Here is a 20,204-nt window from a genome sequence, read left to right on the forward strand (position 1 = left end):
AACCAAGGGGGTCCATGTGGAGTAACCAAGGGGGTCCACGTGGAGTAGAAGCGTGGATGAGTGCGTTACCGGTGTGGTCTCGCCGCGTGCAGGTGACGCTTGGCCACGAGCAGGTGGTGCTGCCGGTGGTGGACCAGGCCGCGCTGCGCGAGACGACGCGCGGCGTGCGCTACCAGCGCCCGGACGTCGTTGTGAGCGCCGACGAGGCTCTGCTGGAGCTGCCCGGAGAGCCGTTCTACTGGAGGCTGCCCAAGCAGTTCCTGGGTCACAAGGTCACTTCCTCCTTTGTCTGATTCTTTCCCTTCCTCCCCTTCCTCTTTCCGTGTGAATAGAAATCGTACTAACGCTCTGTCCAAATTAGTAGTTATGCAGGAAATGGCTTCAGTTGATGCGAGGTGGTGGATTGCTCCAATGCGTTTGTTGAATTTCACTGCTGTGCGATCTCACATAGGGACTCATAGACGCACATAGAGACCTACAGACTAGCATAGAGATACATGCTCTGGACATGTGTGAAAAATGGCTTCATAGCTTATCATATTCCTCCAGTATAAATCAATATTCTGATGCATAAACTCACAATGTGTTCACAGTGATTCACGACTGTGCAGTGTCACACACTGTGAGGGCTCGCTAACAGCACTTGCCCCAACAGTCTGTTAAGGCTATGCGGGGGCTCTTTGCCTTTTTGCTCGTGGCATCAACTGCTTTGACCGCGACGGCGTGTCGATCTGGCCGTGCGATGAGGCCGAGTTCGCCGGTCCGTGTGCCCGGCCGGCGCCGCTGACGTCGGTGCCGCCGTCGCCGCGTGTGCGTGCAGCTCTCGGCCTACGGGGGCACGCTGCGCTACAGCTTCTCGTTCGAGGCGCGCGAGGAGGTGGGCCCGTCGTCGCACGAGCCGCTCGTCATCATCAGGGGCGCTCGCAACCACGTCGTCATCGCGTACCAGGAGCGCGGCCCACCGGCCGCGCGGCCCGCCGAGCACGCCGTCGCGCTCGTCGAGGTGGGGAGGGGGAGAGCCTCGTGGGGCCGGTGATGGGGATGGGGAGGGGGTCTCCACTCTGTCTTTCGAATTCTTTCCCGCTCTGGTTGCAAGTGCTGATGCACTGGCCGCGTTCTGCCTCGTCTGTCCCCTTCGATACGACCCAGCTTGACCGCGAAGTTGTGCTGCTGTTCGGGACGTGTCCCATTGATAGGTGGCCACGTTCAGCAAATGGTTGCCCAAAACTTTGCGAGTATGATAACGCATTTTGTCCTGGCAGCTACCCCATCGGCTTCCTTACCGCTAACCTCTGCACACTTCCCGAAAGCAAAGCGGACGTCTGATAACCGTTGCACAATCCACGCGTTCCACGCGCAATCTTGGGCCTGGGTTGTGTTTTGGAACGAAAATACAAGTACCGCGCGGCCGGCGAACTCACGGGCGTCGAGACCGTGCCAGGGTGGCTTGTTACCTGGCATCGTGAGCTCCTTGCTGCAGTGTCCTCCCCCTGATCCCCCTGCTCCCCCCGTGCCTCTGAACCCTACAGTACAATTGGAAGTATTTCAGCGGCGGCTCCGAACACGCGGTGAGCCGCTCCGACTTCCTCTCCGTCATCAACGACATCGACTACATCCTCATCAGAGCCTCGCACGGCCGCCAGATGAGGCAGTCCCGGTGAGTGACGCCGGCCGGAGTGAAAGCCCCCAATGTGCACGCGCAGTACAGCAAGCGGACTAATCTTCATGTCCCCCATCTTTACGGGGATAGAGCGTTGCCTCCTTGCGTGCGGGCGTTTTTCCTTGGGTTATCCACTTTCCTCCCACGTCTGTAATGAACATCCGCCGACTGAAAGTCCCGCGACGACTCGGTGTGTGGCTCTCCTGGATCAGTGAGCTAACAACGAAACAGAATCTGGCGCCGTCCGTCACGCTCCAGTGCTGCCCTCGAACCCCCGCCGCCCTGCCGCCGCTCCAGGTGTCCGGATGTGCGTTCTCTCACGGGGATTTTGTCCGCCGCGGTGATTCTGCAGGATCTCGGGCATTGCTCTGGAGGTCGGAGTGGCGGAGAACGGGAATTCGCTGAGCGAGCGAGCCCGGCAGATCGAGAGATGCGTCTGTCCCACGGGCTACTCAGGGCTGTCCTGCCAGGTACCAGAGACGTGCGGCACGCTCACGTAGGACAGTGTGTGTGTGTATGTGTCGCCCATTAGAGAGACAAAGGCGGCCGGCCGTGGTCCTGGCAACACCACCCCTTTATGCACCATGCAGTCCTTAGTAGGTGCTTGCTAATAGTTGCTGCAACAGAATAAGTGAACTGCACGTGGGATCTCTGTCTCTTGTAGGTATTGGCGTGTGTAGTTTATGCGCATGCATCTTTGACTTTAATCTCAACCACACTACACGCATCACTGCCATGTGCACGTGCAGCGTGATGAGCACGCCTGCGTGATTCGCGCGAAATTAACAAAAGTGCGTTCTTTCCATTTCCAACATCCACCATCTGCGGGACAGCTGCGGGATATCGCACGCACAGGTCGCGCGGACAGCACACGGGGAGAGTGCTCACTTTAGTTTACTTCACCCGACGTGACCCCTGCTCAGCAGCCAGACTGTTTATGCGGAGAAAAAAAATGACGAAACATTAAAAACTCTCGCGGACTCCACGCCAGCGATTCCCTCGAACGACCCCTCGGAGCCCCCCCCACCCACGCCCCCGTCTCCTCAGAAGAGCCACTCTCGGTCACCTCGGGATGCTGCTGGCATGAACGATGCCTCATAAAATGTAATAATTATTGTTATTGCCTCCTCTCTTCCTGCTGCACCGCTCGCCGCCCTCCCCCCACCGTCGGTGCCTGCTGACTGCTCCCGCCCCCCTCCGTGTCCTCACCCTGCCGCGCTCCCCCCGCGCCGCCCCCGTAGGAGTGCTCGGAGGGGTACTTCCGGCAGAGCGGGATGGAGCTGACGGTGCGGGGCGCCCGTCCGCACCACGTCGTGCCGCCCTGCGTCGCGTGCCAGTGCCACGGCCACTCCGGCAGCTGCGACGCCGACACGGGGAAATGTCTGGTCGGCACCGCACGGCCACCGTCACGCGGCCCCTCGTCCCCTCTCCCCGACGTGGGGTTAATTAAAATGGAAGTGACGTGAACGTGATATGCAACTCTTGAGCCAGTTACGGAAACTCCACGTTACTATTGTGGATACGGGTGAGCCGGCGGACCAATTATTAGCGCACCGCGCTATGAACCCAGAGGGCTCGGTTCAATCCCAGGCCACGGCTAACGGCAGTTCCGAGCGATATTTGAACCGGTGCCGGGCCCTCCGTTCAAATACTCGCGCTGACCAAACGTGGTGAAGTATGGTCAAACAATCCCTGTGATTGAGCCAGCATGGGGGGTCTTCATCCAGCAGTGGATAAAACAACGAGCTGTAAATGACAGAGGGTGACTACTTCCATGGCAAGACCGCTGTTAACGGCGCCCGCAGAGAAGTTCCAATTCTACCCACTGGAGTGGGATGAAGGGCTGCGTTGACCCCGATCGGGGTTTGAACTCCGTCTGCGAGCCGCCCGCTCTACCGCTGCGCCACGCAGCCGGGTTACGTGTCCCGCTGCCCGCGGCAGAAACTCGTGGCAGCCAATAATTGTTTCTACGAGGGATACCGGCGCAGCATTTGTTCCTGTAGGGAATGGTACAGGATCTCCGGGATTACCATCGACATAGAGCCCTTCCGCCGTTTGAAAGATTTGTGTTTTGAAAAGGAACTCGAGTGGACCTGTAAAGAGCACGTCGTGAGCAAGAATTATACCCCGCCAGCCCCAGCACCCCGACAGCTCCCTCCCCTCACCCTCCCTCCCCCCCGCCCTCCCCTCACGCTCCCTCCCCCCGTGGCCCTGCTATAACGGCGGTGCTAGCGCACTGTGGAGGCTGGAGGTGCCCCACAAGGGACTACTCTCTGGTGGGGACTGGGTAGCTCACAGGTGGGATCTGTGAAGTTCACCTCCCGGTTCATCACGATCAAGAGGAGTTTAACTGCAGGATAATTATTCTTATTATCTAGAATTTACGCTGCTGCTGACGGACCGAGCCAGCGCCATCGGCATCGTTAGCGTTTGTCACCTTATTCCAAACTGATTTAATATATTCCACAGCAAGAAAAAATTCTTGCTGTGGTTTTCACACCTAAAGATGATTGCTTGTGTTGCAGTCGAAACGTCGTGAGAATTTTATTGTTTTACATTTTTATTATTTTATTGTTTCCCTTCTACGTGACTTAACCGAAAGAACCAAGAATATGAATCCCTGCAGTCACGAAAGCTTTAAATAAAAAAAAAATATTTTATATAGTTTCGTGAAAATTGATATCGTATCGTAACGAAAATTATATCCCATTAAATCGTGAGCGTTGATATCGTGTCTTAGCGTGAAAAGTGAAACCACGGCCACCTGAGACGCCGGTCCCTCCCGCACTCTTCCCGCAGAACTGCCAGCACAACACGGCGGGCGCGCACTGCGAGCTCTGCCAGCCGGGGTTTTACGGCGTGGTGCGCGGCTCGCCGGGAGATTGCCGCCGCTGCGCCTGCCCCTCCCAGGATCCGGGCAACAAGTAACCGCTGCTGGCACCGCCGTCACTGCTCGCTAACACCCGACCCGGCCACATGGCCCCAAAAGTGATTTCGAGATTCGGAGGTTGGCAGTGGTGCACGAGCACAATTAATAAAAACTGAACACATCTGGCAATGACGCTGCCCCTTCCTCCTTCGAAACAGAGAGCGGTCTGGCAGCGGACCCACCCACGAAACCCACCCCTAGCCCCGAGCTTTGACACGCAGTGTCTCCCAGATCACACCAGAGACAGAGAGCGGCACACGTGTGCCCTTGGGGTTTTAGATGCCGTCTCCGTCGACAATCGCTTATTTGGCTTCCTTGTTTTTAGGCCTCGGCAAGGTAAGGTAATTTACCCTTTTTACTGGGTAAAAGGGTAAAGGTGTCGACATGCCAAGGGGTAAGGCAAAGGGTAGGGTAAAGGTAGCTCGGAAGAATTACCCGGTAGGGTAAAGGTAGCTCGGAAGAATTACCCGGTAGGGTAAAGGTAGCATGAAGTATTACCCGGTAAATACGGTGCCTTGTTTATCGCTAAAAGCTCCGTGGCGCAGTCCGTGGCCTCCATTTATAATTCTAATCATTGAGAGTATTCTATATGAATAAAGCGCTCTACCTAGCATTTACCTGTTATAAACCTTTTTCATGTGTAGTACCCCAGTAATTATCCTGCAATTGGGTAATTTGTATGGGGTAAGGGTAAAAGGTAGGGTAAAGGTAGGCCCGTTGCTTTTGACCTTTTGCCGTTTACCTTAGCTTGCTAAAGGGTCAAAGGTAAGGGTCGAGTGATTGTATTGTGGTAAGGTAAAAGGTAGGGTAAAGGTAGGCTCGTTGTTTTTACCTTTTACTTTTCCATGCCGAGGTCTTCTTGTTTTATTGACCTCAGAGGGATGATGAGCTCAGTTGACTCCCGGCTGAGATTCGAACGCACGCCCTTCTACTTGGCAGTTTCGTGTGCTAACCACAGCACAATTCTCCCTGAAGTCTGCTTGAAACAAAGATTTACATTTATGAACTGAACTTTCCGAAACAGTGAAATTCATAATGAAAAGCAGCATGTCAAATTTAGCTAAATAAAATGTATATATATTACTTACTATGGTATGTGGACCAGACCATGTAAATTCACACGCAGATAAGTGTGGAGAGAGACCCACACTCGGAGTTAGACTGAGAGGCAGCGAGAGGATCACGCGGGGTAGAGAACACCCGCCGGTCAGAGGCCTCCTTGGTCACGAGTGACGGTGCGTGGGCCTAGGCAGGGCACCTCGTCGCCAGGACGATGGCCGGTGGCGGAGACTAGCGACGAAGTGGCGGCTAAAGGAGGGATCGAGTAAGCATGTGTCAGGGGGGGTGGTGGAAATAGGACAGGGGGTGGCCCCGTCTCATTCCCTGCAGCGGGGCCCATACCAACCCCGCGACGCTGCTGGCGTGTGCGGTGTGCGCGTGGAGGCGTGCGTGGTGGCGCTGGTGAAGTCGCCTGTGGCTGACGTGCCCTGTCCTCCTACGTGTCGACAGCTTCAGCCCCACGTGCGTCACCGTGGGACAGAGCGACTACTTCTGCGACGCGTGCGCCGAGGGGTACGAGGGCCCGCGCTGCGAGAAGTGAGTGTCTCGAAAAGCAGCAGTAGCAACAGTAACAGCAAGTAGCAGTCGCAGCAGCAACAGTAGTGTGCTGCCTTCCCTTTCCAGAGCCGTTCCGCTGCTAGAGGCTCCTTTAAGTTGTGCAGAGCAACTCCACCGAGGTGCATTTGCCACGTGCGTGACAATTCTTCCTCTTCGTCGGTGTCACGTGACGATGCCACGGTGCGCACGTTTAAACTGGCGCATGGCCAGAAGCGGGAAGACTGAAGGGACTTGCACGAAAGCTTCAACTTTCCTGCCGCGAGATGGAAGCGAACCGGTGTGCTAACCGTCACAGCACGGCAGCCTCCCTGTCTGTCCACTGCTTAAACAGTTAAGCGTTACATCACGGCAGCCGCCGACATCTCTGGCAGTCGGCCTCCCTTCCACACGGCGACTTGCCACACTTTGCCACGTTTACATGTTCCTCCTCCCCCGTCCTCCTCGCTCACCTCGTCCCTCCCCGCGCAGGTGTGCCGCCGGCTTCTACGGGGACCCGACGTCTCCGGGCGGATCCTGCCAGCCGTGTGGGTGCCACGTGGCAGGCAGCACGCACCACCCGTGCAACCCCCGCACGGGCCAGTGCTCGTGCCGGCCCGGCGTGATGGGGCGCCTGTGTGACTCGTGCATGCCGCGCCACGTGCTCGTGGCCTCCCGCTGCTTGTGTACGTACTAACCGCCCCCCCTCCCGCCCACCTTCCACACTCCCCGGCCGCTCCAATCGCCGTGTCCACGCCGCCGTTGTGAAGCCGGGCTCGCGAGCAGGCCGTTCCCAGTGCCACGGGAGATACGAGTTTTTCGGCCCAAGTCGCCTGTGGCTCCGAGTAAAGCTGTTCGCGACGCGAACTCGTGCCCACAAGGTCCAGCAGCCATGTAGAATTGACACACAGTTCTGGGCACGCTCCAACGTTTGTCAATGTTACTGTATTTATGAACCTTCATGTTGGTGTTGGGCAGACAGTCCAAGACGAGACAGCCTCGATGCATGTCTGCAAGGGTCTCCTGAGTGGCCTCAATGCCCCCAATCTCGTCAGACCTCGGGGGTCAAGCAGGTTTGAGCCTGGATCGCGCCGTGCGCAAGCCGCTTGTTATGAGTGGCTGCGAGAATGCAAGCTGACTGCATTGGCTGAAGCGTGAGTAAAAAAAGTTAAAAGTGGCTTCCTACTGAAACCAGAATTTAGGCATCGGTGTGCATCTCCTGTGCACAGCCTTGAGTCAGTGGTGGGAAATTCACACTCCTCTGAGAATCTGAATATTTATTTATAACGGAGAAATGCGATGAGCTATAAAGCTCTTTGTCACAGAGGTCCAGTATCATATCCATATCACAACCACTGTTGACTTCCTCACAAAGCGGTCCGCACTTTATCGGCCCCGGATAGAATATGGGCCGAATGAAACCCCAACCAGGATGCGAACTGACAACCTTCCGCTAGCGGTCCGCTTTCTCTACCACGGAGCCGCCTGGCCAGGGGTCGGCACCGGCAGGGAAGCGTCAACTCCTCCGCGGCAAGGGGCTCGCCCCAGCCGATGAACGCGTTAGGTTCCGCTCGTCGCGGGTGACGTGCGGATCTCGTCGTGAGGAGGGCGAGCGATGCCCACAGGAGCAGCGTCCACGGAGAGAGAGAGAGAGGGCTCCCAGGGCTTCCAGGGCCACCAGGGCTTCCAGGGCCTCCAGGGCCTCCAGGACCTCCAGGGCCTCCAGGGCCTCCAGGACCTCCTCCGCTGTCTTCTCCTTCCCCGTGCGGTGTCTCCGCCGTGTGCTTGCCTTGCCGTGTACTTGAGGGACACCGCGACGTTACAGAGCCCAGAACTCATTTGGACTGTGTTCCAAAGGCCCAACTTACGGCCAAAAATAACTTGCATTCAAAAGACTTGATTGGCCAATTATAAAACCAACTTCACGTCAGTTTTATGTAAAATAAAAAAACGCATATCATTTGGCTAGATCTCAAATGAACGTGACATGCCTACTGCTAGCGATTGTGCATGTGATGACAGATTGGTTTGACGATTACAACTTTTTGTAACTCACACCATAACTTGGAGGAAGCAAAAGAAAACACATGCAACATAACTGTTTTGTTTGTGTGAAAAACCCTAATAGCTGTGTTTCTGCATCCCATGCATGAGGCGTGTGTGCTTGTGTGGTCTTGGAGCCAGCAGTGCCCTCAGGGACTTTGTTTCTCACTCAGCATCGATCTGGATCGCTGCAGCAGGGGGCAACTTACGAATAGCCATTGCCCTAGCCACATGAGCTATACTGGACGTGGTGTGCTGGCTGTGGACGTATTTTCTTGATCACCGATCACACAGGCCCAGCTGAAATTAAACTGTGGACTTTAGACTAGAAACTGTATGACCATAGACTGTACACGCCGTAGTATGGACTGTATAGACTGTAGCTTTCGTATACAATATAGACTGTAGTATAGAAACTCGTTTGGTGGAGGTTTCACGTGACTGGCAGTCACAGCCATTGCAAGAGGTGGTTTGATTGATGTGGTATGCCGGGTGGGTAACTATTTTGTGGGTCGCTGATCCGAACAGACCTGGATGAATTTAAACCCCGGTTGCCATTCAGGGTCCACGGGCTGCGTGCGTGTATCGTGAGCGCGAGTGCATGAGCGCGAAGTGCTCCTGCTCAGTGCGTGCGTTGCGCTGCCCCCACAGCGTGCGACGACGAGTGCACCGGCGTGTTGCTCAGCGACCTCGACTCCATGGGGCAGCTGCTCATGTCCGTCAACGTGACGGGGACTATCCCGGCTCCGTACCCTCGCCTCACCGCCATGGAGAATGCCACACACCTGCTCAAGGTGCGTGCGTGTCCGTGTGCGTGCGAGAACGACCCTATCGCGTATCTGCCCGCGCCCTTCACCCCCCAGCGAGTCGGACACGCGACGTTGTGCCGTACTCGCGCTGCGCGCGAGGCCGTCTCGCTCACGATGCCACGGCCGCCGCCGCCGTCTTGTCCCCCGCAGCACCAGCTCTCCCCGCAGAGAGACCCCACGCGGCTGCTCACGGTGGCCGAGACAAATCTGGGCGGACTCGTCACGGAGATGGACCAGCTGCTCAACCGGGTGGGTGCACCTCGCCCGGCCCCCGTGTCCACCGGCTGCAATCGCGTCGCAGCGCCGCACGGCACGCACGGCCACCTCGCGCTGCTCCCGAGTGTGCGGGCCTCGGCACAGTGACGGCGTTTTGCCTCGATATCCCGCCGTCCTCGCCGCTCTTTTGAGCTCTTGAGCCGTCGCTCAGGAAAGCGGAGTCCGGGAGTGGTTCGAAATCATGGGTTTGGCCACTCCGTAATGATTTGGCCAAGTTTGTGTCGTGAGACCCTCCACCATCCGACACAGCCAAACACATTAATTTGTCGTGCGTGCAAGCAGTTGATGCGTCAATTAGTAGCGCTACAGCTCACCTCGATCACCAAATTGCTATGTTTATGAGAGTTGTTCTTTAACTTACCGGTGAACTTTAGCGATAATAATGGATGAGTTAAATTATCTTTGAATCATAATATTGCAATGTGAAAACGTGCGCGTTACAGTCGGAGGTTTGTGCTATTGCCACCTCCCGCAGGGTTTTCCAGGTGCCACCACCACCGGGTGTGGTTGTCCGTCACGCCCCGGACGTCCGCTCCCGGATCGCCCTGTTCCCTGCCAGAGGAGTTTCTCAATCCACTGTTGGTTCAGGGCCCCTCCGTACCGTGCAGGTCATGGGGGTTTATTTTCACCGTACTTCACCACGCTAGTCAGGGTGGGTTTGGCAATGCTGGGGAGCATCCGCGTGGACGCTCCTAAGACCGGTGCAGAGCAGTTGGACTGTGCGGCACTGCCCTCTGCTGCCCAAACCGAGCGGAGCCACGCTCCATGAGACCCCGCGTGTGTGTGGTGGTCGCCCTTCCAAGCTCTCTCCAAACCTGCTTAGCTTTCGAGATGTGACGAGATCGGGCGTATCTGTATGACTGGTCAGAGCCCTTGATTTTGCACCAATAGTGAATCCTGATTCCCTCTCCTCCCCGCACAGACGACGCAGGTGTACGCGGACGGGGAGCAGGTGGACAAGGACACGAACCGCACGCTCGCCCGCGCCCAGGAGGTGGACACCTTCGTCCGCAAAACGGCCACCGCCGCCGAGGGTGAGGGAGACATCTACACATGTCGTCCGTTTGGCAGCAGCAGCAAGGGGGTTGTTCATTTCCATCCGTACGTGGATTGTCCTTCCCCCCTCTCCCCCCCCCCCCCCCCCCGCACGTATGGATTTTATCCGGGTAATCCGGTTTTCTCCCATATGAATAATTCACTCATTAATAGAGTTGGCCAACATCTACATATAGGTCCACAGAGCTTGGGCAATGCTGGCTGCCCCTCTCTGCTTAATAACAATTCTTACAGCGCCATAAACTAAACTTTGTATTTTATCAGGTAAGACCCATGGAGCTATTAGAAGCGTAATCGCGAGCGTAAACTTTCCCCCGAGCCGCTCTCAGGAGCGGGAGCCTCGTCGGGGGCCTTCCCCGTGGCCTTCGTTCGCACGGCCTCGTACTCACGGGCGGCACTCGTGTTGCGTGCGTGTGTGGCGCAGCGCTGGTGGAGAACGCGCGGCAGCTGAACGCGGTGCTCAGCGGGCACGACGGCTCCCCCGAGGGGAACCTGCCGCAAATCAAGGCCGACATTGGCCGCATGCTGCAGGAGATGCGCGCACGCCGCCTGGTGGAGCCGCTCGCCGCGGCGCGTGGAGAGCTCAAGTGAGGCCTGCGGCTCGCCACCCCCGCCCCCCACGCCCAACCCGACGGCCCCCACCGTCGCGACCGACACCACCGCTGCCATCCAGGGCCGCCCGGAGAGGGCTGGAGGAGGCCCCACCCTGAATTCGCCATTCACTGAAAGCAGGCCCTTAGTGAGGCCCTCTTTTCTGTGAGGCCCCAGGCCAAATTGCCCACTTTGCCCCCACCTTTGGGTGGCCCAGACTTGCCACCATTATTATTCCCACTGCCTCCACCGCCACGGCCAGCACTCTCATCATCTCCTCTATCCTGCATCAACCACCTCCTTTGGCTCGACCACCACCACCAGCCCGGGCGTGACAAAAAAAAATCACCGTTGCGATGTCGATAGACGAATTTAATATCGAAGCGAGGTCAAAAGGTCGCGCCCGTCCCCCCCTCCCCCGGGCGGCGCCGCGTGCAGGGAGGCGGAGGAGCTGCTGGCGCGAGTGCAGGAGGAGTTCGCCGAGCCGCACGGAGAGAACCAGAAGCGAGCGAGCGAGGCGGAGGCGACGCTCGGCGCGCACGGCGACCGCCTGCGTGACGCCGAGTCCCTCCTGGCGCAGGCGCAGGGGAAGATCCGCGACTCGGATCGGCTCTCGGAGGCGAACCTCCGCACGATCGGCCAGCTCGACGTGAGGGGGTCATCGTCGTCGTCATAATCGCGATTGCAGAAGTGTCGTCACAAAAGCAGCGGCAGAATCGTCGCTATTATTAGCAGCGGATAGCATCGTCATCATTAGCACGGTCGGCTCCGTGCGGTGCGAAAGAAGTTAAATCTACATCATTAGTCACAGCTCATCATGAGCATCGTCATCCCCATTAGTGGTTATGTAATTATACTCTTTGGTTTTTGCGGTAAAGTCACGTAGGTAAAATAAAATTTTAAATAGAAGAAAACAACTAAATTAAATCACGACGTTATGTAATTGTTGTCATCATACGCACAAGCAGTAGTAGTAGTATTATCAGCATCACCATCATTACCATTAACTTCCACAGTGTCAGCACCAACAACAATATCACCACCATCACCATCGCCACCACCGTCACCATCGCCACCACCGTCACCATCACCGTCACCATCGCCACCACCATCGCCACCACCGTCACGGGCCCGGTCTTCATCGCTGCCGGGTGACGCTGTTGCTGGATGGTCTCGCCAGGGCAAGAGGAAGCTGGTGGAGGACGGCCGCAAGGAGGCCGTCAAGGCCCTGCAGGATGGACAGAGCATGGTGGAGGCGGCCCGCGGGCAGGCCGACGCCGTCGTGGACGGACTGGACGTACGTGTGTGAGCATGTGTGTGCGTGCGTGTGTGCGTCTGTGTGTGTGTGTGCGTGCATGTGTGTGCGCGTGTGTGTGTGTGTACGTGTGTGTGTGCGTCTGTGTGTGTGTGCGTGTGTGTGCATGTGTGTACGTGTATATGTGGGGAGCGGTGGCGTAGTGGTTAGCGCGCTGCGCTACGAATCCGGCGACCCGAGTTCGATTCCCGCTCACTGCCAACACCGGTGACGATTATCTGAACCCATCCTGGGCCTCCCCTAGATTGACTCAGCCTCAAATGAGTACCTGGTGTAGTATGTGTAAACAGCATTGGGTAGACAAAGGTGGCCGGGGGCGTGATGCTAGCCACCCACCCCCCTCGTGTGCTGTGCCGGTCTTCATTCGATGCTCAATCACGGCACACTTGTCCCAACCATCTGTTGAAGGATTCAAGGGTGGAAATCTTTGTCTTGTGTGTCGACACGTCACTCGCACACCCATAAGCAGATACTACACCGTATTTAATCCAGCACAGGCAACGTGGAATGAAATGTGGACGTTAGGAGGGAGGGAGGCGAATAGAATACTGTACATAGGGAATCTATTCTCTAAGTTCGGGCGGCTGCTCCGTCGCCGTAACTCGAGAGTCACTCTCCTGCCCCCCCCACCGCCCCCCCGTGTCGACCGGCGCAGCGACTGGACGAGCAGAAGGACGAGCTGGAGTCGGCGGCAGGGCGGCTCCAGCTGCACGTGGACGCGCTGGTGCGGGAAATCGGAGACAGGGGCCTGCCGCTGCTCGTCGACCGAGCGGCCAACCACTCGGCACATCTGCAGGAGGCGGCCAATCGCCTCGACGGGTACGCAGAGCCCCCCCCCCCGCTACCCCCACCACCCCCACCACCCCCGCCGCTGAACCTTCATCGTCTCGCCACTCGGCTCGCCCTAGGCGTTGCTCACGAGCCCCTCTGCGCTCTCCTCCGTCGCGACAGGATCCTGGCGGAAGCGAAGAACGTGTCGTTCAACGCCACCGCGGCCGTGAAGGCCTACACCAAGATCAAGGGCAACATCGATGAGGCCGAGCGGCTGGCGCGGGAGGCGGGCGATGTGGCACATGACGCCCACCGCATGGTGAGCGGGCGCGTGGGCGTGTGGGGGAGCGAGCCGACTCCGCAGGGGTGAGCACTGCGGTGCGGCACGGCTCGTGGTGCCACTACCAGTGTCGTTACGAGGCTAAGAATCCTTTTTGACCCTCCGCGTTATGCAAACTGAACCCACGGATGTGGATATTTTACAGAGCTATCACTGAGTTCTCTTCAAGTGACCTCTGCATCAAGAAATGCGTTAACTCGTACAACTTTAATCTCGTACAACGTTTTGTGCCTGTGCTCTACGATTCTGTTGAAATAAAACACACAGGAGGGGACACCACCCTCCCATCCGCTCTATCCCCATCACCCTCCCACCCCCTCTGCACCAACAGTAATGTTCTTCTAATAACACTCAAACCAATATTTTGTATTCTCGTAGCAGCAATTTCGCCAAATAAATTGCAAAATGAATTTGTATTATGATTATTATTATTCTACACGGCTATTTGTCAGCCACCACTCGCTCACCCTGTTCCATCACGTGATCAACTCTGGTGCCCTGTGGTCCCCGTGCTGTGCCCAGGCCTCCGGTCCGGGTCTCGATGGGTCCCTGAAGGACGCTGCCAAGAGCTCCCTGCAGCAGAGCTTCGGCCTGAACAACGAAGCCAAGAAGCTGGGCAAGCAAGTGGACGGTACGGACATCGCTCGCCTGGCGCGTTACAATCACAGCTGGCGGGTAAAAGCGCAGCCCCGAAACTTCCATTGCTGGCAGAAGGGGGCCTCCGCTGTCAGGAGCTCTGGAGAGTCCCTACAGAGGGTAGTTTTGCTACTCTTCCACGCTGGTCTTGGAAGAAGTGGGAGTGCCCTCACTTTACCCCACCGCACACGGCACCCTCCGATCGATTAACCGCGCTGCACACATTCGCACTGGCGGCCGGACAGAGGAGGGGCGCAGGGGCGCGTGGGGTTGGTTTTGGTTTATTAAACTTGGGCCGTCGATTCAACCGCCGCGCCGGGAGATGGAACCGATGCGGCGACGGTTGAACCGCCAGTCCAGCGGCGCTGGCCGTCGTCGCGAGCCGTCGCGAGTCGTCGCGAGCCGTCGCGAGCCACGATCGTCGGTCTGCACAGGCCTCAAGAACCAAACGGGCGGCGTGAGCGACCGCATCGCCAAAGGCAACCGAGAGCAGACGGAGCTGGAGAGGCGGCTGAACGACGCGGTGGCGATGCTGCGCATGATTCCCAACGGTGAGTAGGGGGCAGGGCGGCGGCTCCGCCATCCAGCCTGCGGGCGGTGCAACTGCACCAGGGCCTCGGTGGAGGTGTGGGGGTGGAGCGGGGGAGGGGGACCCGGGGCCCATGCCGACCACGCTGCGGCACCGAGCGCTGGCGTCTTCACGCGCGTGACGCACACGTGAAGGGGGGCCCCTAACGATCAAGGGTCAAGGGTTAAACATTTGTTACCGAGGGCTCACAGCGGGATTCCACATGTACGTACAATGCATAGATACCTACAAGCATGCGTGCAAGTGTCTACAATGTGTTTGTGAACCTGGCCCGGTGGCTCAGCGGTAGAGCAGGCGGCTCTCAATTGGAAGGTTGTGAGTTCCAACCCTGTTTTGAGAGGTTTACCTCGCCCCATCATCTCTCTTGGTTCCATTAAACTAGTACCACTGTGGGGAAGTCAACGGCGGTGTTCCCATGGATAGACTCGACCCCCGCCATGTGAACGTGGAATTCCCACCGCTGACTCTGGGCTGTAAACGGGAAATGACCGTGACGTGCGGCTGTTTGTGAAGACACCGGCGCGAAGATCGTGCAGGCCAAGGACAAGGCGCGGATGGCCAACGAGTCCGCCGGGGCGCTGCTCGCCGAGACCAAGGACCTGAACAAGCAGCTGGCCAAAATCAACGAGGACTACAACAAGCTGAACCAGGACACGCGCAAGACCAACGACTTCATCAACGACTCCGGCAAGAACAGTACGTGACCCCCGCGCTCTCGCGACCGCCCCGTTCGCGCGAGCGCCAGGCTGCGGTGATGGCGTCGCGCAGGTGGCTAGAGTCCGCGGTGGTTTCGCGGTGCAGGCGATCGTTTGTAAATACATTAATAAACTTGTAGCTGCTCCACGCCAAGGGGATCTGTGACGTCACCCCGCGGAGGAGCCGGCGGCGCTTCTTTTATACGGCGGACAGCACAGGCGCAGTGTTGACCGGGGCGGCCGCTGAGTCGGAGGCACGAACCGTTTTTGCCGGCCGGCCCTGTCACCTATGGAGTATGCAGGCGGTGCAGCTGCGCCGAGGTCCCGCGGGCAGGAAGGGGGCCCGGCCACTGGGGCTACGAAAACAAGGGAGGGGGGGGGGATTGACCAGCCTGGGAGGTACCACCACCACCACCAGAGTAGCAATGACCCCCACGACCCCCACAGCGTGACGAGGCCCTCATCCAGGAGTGGACTCGTCAAGGGGCTGTCCGTGTGCATGTACACATTCGGACTGCCCAAGGAGAGACGAGTCTCCGCCATGGGAATGTGGAATTTCTCGCACTGGCTCAGGGCCGCCGGTGTAAATGAGCGCCGCCCCTCCCGTTGCCCATTTGTGCAGGGGCCTTCCTCACCTTCACTTTAACCCTCAATGACCCACGCCATCCGGTGCCCTGCTGACCACACTCACGTGAGCTTCTTGCGGTGGATCGTCGTTCACAGCCACTGATGTCGTTTTTCTCTCTTCTTCTCCTTTCCATGTTTGGGTTCCTGTCTCCTTTCCATGCCCGCCAGGAATCAGTACGTACCTCGTGTCTGTTCCATCGCACCTCCTCCTCCCCCTCCTCTCCCCCCTCCTCCTCCCGCTCATTCCCCTCCTCCCCCTCCTCGTCCCCCTCCTCGCCTGAGCATGAGTTGCACGGTGCACTTCGCTGTGACCTGCGTAAGGGGCGTGCGTTGTGGCTGCATGCTCGGCCACCTCTCCTCCTTTCGAGCATCTGCCCCCAAATTTGTCTGAGAATGGACGTCGCTTCGTAACACACGATGTCGCAACGACGCTCGCCTCTGCTAGTAGGCGACGTCGTCGACGCTAACCGTGGCGACGTCGTCGACGCGCGGTAACCATGGCGACAGCGTCGACGCGCGGTAGCCTTGGCGACACCATCGACGCGCAGTAACCTTGGCGACACCGTCGACGCGCGGTAACCGTGGTGAAAACGTCGACGCGCGGTAACCATGGCGACACCGTCGACGCGCGGTAACCATGGCGACACCGTCGACGCGCGGTAACCGTGCGCCCGGTGCGGCCTGCGCAGTTGCCGAGGCGGCCGACAAGGCAAAGGCCGTGGACGACGAGGTGAACCGCCTCCTCGAGAAACTCAAGCCCATCCAGGTGCTGGAGTCGAACCTCAACAAGAACCTGTCCCAGATCAAGAACCTCATCAACCAGGCCCGCAAGCAGGCCGCCTCGGTGAGTGGCCGTGACCCTCACACCTGGGCCACTGGGCCGTCCGCGATTGGTTGTGGCCCGAACAGCCCGGATCACTGCTCTGGGATTCATTTTGCACCCAGCTACATTCATTTTACCTTGCTTTGCCCTCGTGATATAAACGTGTCCTCATTGGATTATAGGTATTTTTGGTACAATTATAATATAAGATATTGATGGATAGGCGTACCTTGCAATCACGTGATAGTGCCTAACGCTGGTGATCGCTACTCCCAGCCAGCCCCGCAGCATTTTGGAAAATATCGATTGAGAAGTGTAGCCCTGTTTGTGACCCATGGGTGAAGGTGACATGCATGGAGCTTCACGGTTGCATACAAGGGTGGATTATGGCGGATGGCTGTGGATAGATGTGTGTGATCATCTCTGGTTGTCTACGGAGGTAGGTGGCTGTGTAGATGTTCATGGTAGATAGTCGTGATGGTTCATAGCTGTACGTGGTGGTGCACGGTGGGAGGTGACAACGCGTAGACGACCGTGGCAGCGATCGGTAGTTGGTGGCAGCTCGTGGGGGTGGCCAGCGGCGTAGCTATCGAGTACGCAGGCGGTGCAACTGCACCGGTACCCACGTGGTGGAGGGGCAGGGTAAGCGGACGGAGTAGCCCACCGCATTCCTGGCTACCACGTCGCACGCCGACCACGCTGCGCCAGCGGTGGCGAGTGGATGTGCGTGTCGGGTTTGTGGCGGTGTCCCCGAGCCCACAGCTGTGAGAGGCTGTGCCCGGCCGTGCACGCGGCCGTCCCCAGTGCTGACGCCGGTTTGGCCGCCTCGACTCCGCTCGCAGATCAAAGTGTCGGTGGCGTCGGGCGGGAGCTGCGTGCGAACGTACCGCGCCGACATCAAGAAGGGCAAGTACAACACGGTGACGCTCAACGTCAAGACGACCGTGCCCGACAACCTGCTCTTCTACCTGGCCAGCGCCAACACGGTGAGGGCACGGCGCGCCCCACCCACATTAAGCGGCCAAATGCCCTAACATGGTCTTGACGTTCCCTGTGGTTTCAGAAAGGCTTGTGATGCGGGGCAAAATGTGGATTTGAGTAGTGGATGGGGATATCTGATTAGTGGGTGGGGCGACCTGAGTAGTGGGTGGGTTTACCTGAACAGTGGGTGGGGTCACCTGAACAGTGGGTGGGGATACTTGAGTGGTGGGTGGGGTTACCTGAACAGTGGGTGGGGTTACCTGAACAGTGGGTGGGGCTACCTGAATAGTGGGTGGGGCTACCTGAAGAGTGGGTGGAGTCAACATCAATAAAAGCCAGCCAGATGCCTCGAACGAAGTGGGTGGTGCTAGTGGGTGGATGGGCGTGGCTGTGTAAAAGTGGGCGGGGCTGACAGCGTTGCGCATCTTTGTCCCGCTTGCCCCGCGCGCAGACGGACTTCATGGCGATCGAGATGCGGCACGGCCGCGTCGTGTTCCAGTGGGACGTGGGCTCGGGCGTGGGCAAGGTGGACTACCCGGAGCTGGAGATCCACAACAACGTGTGGTACCGCATCGACGCGGAGAGGTGCGGCATTTCGCGACGTGAACGTGCAAGGGCACGCTCCGCCAAAGTGGAAATGTTAACAGCGGGCCATGCGCTCGACGTGAGGTGGTGCCCGTCTTCGAGGGCAGCCCCCAGCCGGTGTTTAGATAAAATTAAATGTAACGGTTACTTTACATGAACTGCTATTCTACACCGCAGTGCCCCCAGCAGTATGGATTGACACAACCGCGGTCGGTCGATCGGTGGGTCACGTGTGGCGGGGTTAAGCGTGGACACTCCCTTCTCTTCCGAGACGTTTGGCTAGCGTGGAAGAGTAGGCCAAAGACAGCCTCTCTCTCGAGCGATCCCTCTCGTAAAGACCCTTCCATCAGCAGTGGTGCGAGCAAGCAGTTACAGGGCTGCACCTTTACCTCTTGCGAAGTGAAAGTGAATTGTTGTTGTTGTTCCCCATCTCCCCCCGCTGCATCGACCGGCGTCTCGGCCAGATCCGGCATCAGCGGCTCGCTGTCGGTGAAGGCGCTGGTGGGAGGCCGGGAGCCCACTAAGCAGACGGGGCAGTCCCCCAAGGGCTACACCATCCTGGACGTGGACAACAACGCCAAGCTGTTCGTGGGCGGCTTCGCCGGCACCACCGTCAAGGTGAGGCACGCACTCACTCGCACACTCACTCGGGCAGTCACATTCACTCGCACACTCACTCACACACTCACACACTCACGCACTCACTCGCACACTTACTCGTGCAGTCACATTCACTCGCACACTCACTCACACACTCACGCACACACTCACTCACTCGCACACTCACTCGAGCAGTCACATTCACTCGCACACTCACTCACACGCTCACACACTCACGCACTCACTCGCACACTTACTCGTGCAGTCACATACACTCACTCACACGCTCACACACTCACGCACTCACTCGCACACTCACTCGAGCAGTCACATTCACTCGCACATTCACTCACACGCTCACACACTCACGCACTCACTCGCACTCTCACTCGGGCAGTCACATTCACTCGCACACTCACACGCTCACACACTCACGCACGCACTCACTCACTCGCACTCTCACTCGGGCAGTCACATTCACTCGCACACTCACTCACACGCTCACACACTCACGCACTCACTCGCACTCTCACTCGTGCAGTCACATACACTCACTCACACGCTCACACACTCACGCACTCACTCGCACTCTCACTCGGGCAGTCACATTCACTCACACACTCACACGCTCACACACTCACACACTCACTCATACAACAACAACCGCCATTCGCCACTAAGTGGCGGTGACGTCACCACGACGCTTGTGCCAGGCTATGTGCACCCTGAGGCCACGTGAAGTGTCGAACGCCCGCTGGCAGGAGGTCACGGGGCAGACCCAGGTGCCACGGGTCGACTGACTGAGATCACTGGCTGATGCACCACCTGTGCCCCCTACTGTGCCAACCTGCTGTGCTTTAGCCACCCGGCGCTCCGCTCGTTGTTGTGAGCGTCGCTCCTTCGCCCTCCGTTGTTGTTGGAGGGCGACTACCTCCAACTGCCCAGTAGGATCCTTCACGAGCCTCCTCCACAGAGGTCGATCTTGACACCGCTGGTACCAGTCATCGGCAAGTCCACTCAGCTCCACGTCCTCCTGTACCACATCACTCCATCTCTTCTCTAGCCCGTGCCGCGCCCGCTTAGCCCCCTCAATCCAGCCGAACAAAAGCTGTTTCGGCATGCGTTGGCTGGGCATGCGGGCTACATGACCCAGCCATCGCAGCCTTGCCCGTCGGAGGAGCTCACCGATGGGACCTTGCCCAGATCTTTCAAGGATTTGTGAGCTTCTCACACAATCCAGTCTGGTTAAACCCAGGATGGATCGTAGGCAGGCCAGCCTAAATGT

General features: G+C 58.0%; 1 protein-coding gene across 6 annotated transcripts in view; it reads left to right on the top strand.

Annotated features, from left to right (window-relative positions):
* LAMA2 (laminin subunit alpha 2) overlaps positions 1-20,204 on the top strand; it is a 102,215-nt gene that overhangs the window by 64,383 nt on the left and 17,628 nt on the right. For 5 of the 6 annotated variants that reach the window (XM_032959281.2, XM_076068907.1, XM_076068910.1 and 2 more), the window contains 23 exons: positions 93-272; positions 821-1,003; positions 1,530-1,657; positions 2,013-2,130; positions 2,902-3,045; positions 4,460-4,584; positions 6,099-6,185; positions 6,675-6,868; positions 8,877-9,019; positions 9,185-9,283; positions 10,233-10,344; positions 10,791-10,953; positions 11,396-11,606; positions 12,138-12,254; positions 12,928-13,091; positions 13,224-13,362; positions 13,906-14,014; positions 14,454-14,570; positions 15,122-15,304; positions 16,620-16,774; positions 17,596-17,739; positions 18,186-18,319; positions 18,784-18,937. In XM_032959281.2, coding sequence (XP_032815172.2) covers positions 93-272; positions 821-1,003; positions 1,530-1,657; positions 2,013-2,130; positions 2,902-3,045; positions 4,460-4,584; positions 6,099-6,185; positions 6,675-6,868; positions 8,877-9,019; positions 9,185-9,283; positions 10,233-10,344; positions 10,791-10,953; positions 11,396-11,606; positions 12,138-12,254; positions 12,928-13,091; positions 13,224-13,362; positions 13,906-14,014; positions 14,454-14,570; positions 15,122-15,304; positions 16,620-16,774; positions 17,596-17,739; positions 18,186-18,319; positions 18,784-18,937 — 3,303 coding nt within the window. The remainder of the gene's footprint in view (positions 1-92; positions 273-820; positions 1,004-1,529; positions 1,658-2,012; positions 2,131-2,901; positions 3,046-4,459; positions 4,585-6,098; positions 6,186-6,674; positions 6,869-8,876; positions 9,020-9,184; positions 9,284-10,232; positions 10,345-10,790; positions 10,954-11,395; positions 11,607-12,137; positions 12,255-12,927; positions 13,092-13,223; positions 13,363-13,905; positions 14,015-14,453; positions 14,571-15,121; positions 15,305-16,619; positions 16,775-17,595; positions 17,740-18,185; positions 18,320-18,783; positions 18,938-20,204) is intronic. The other variant, XM_076068909.1, reaches the window with a different exon arrangement.

The sequence above is a fragment of the Petromyzon marinus genome, chromosome 23 (genome assembly GCF_048934315.1).
Source record: "Petromyzon marinus isolate PM22_M1 ecotype Great Lakes invasive population chromosome 23, UKy_Petmar_22M1.pri1.0, whole genome shotgun sequence".
Taxonomy (NCBI): domain Eukaryota; kingdom Metazoa; phylum Chordata; class Hyperoartia; order Petromyzontiformes; family Petromyzontidae; genus Petromyzon; species Petromyzon marinus.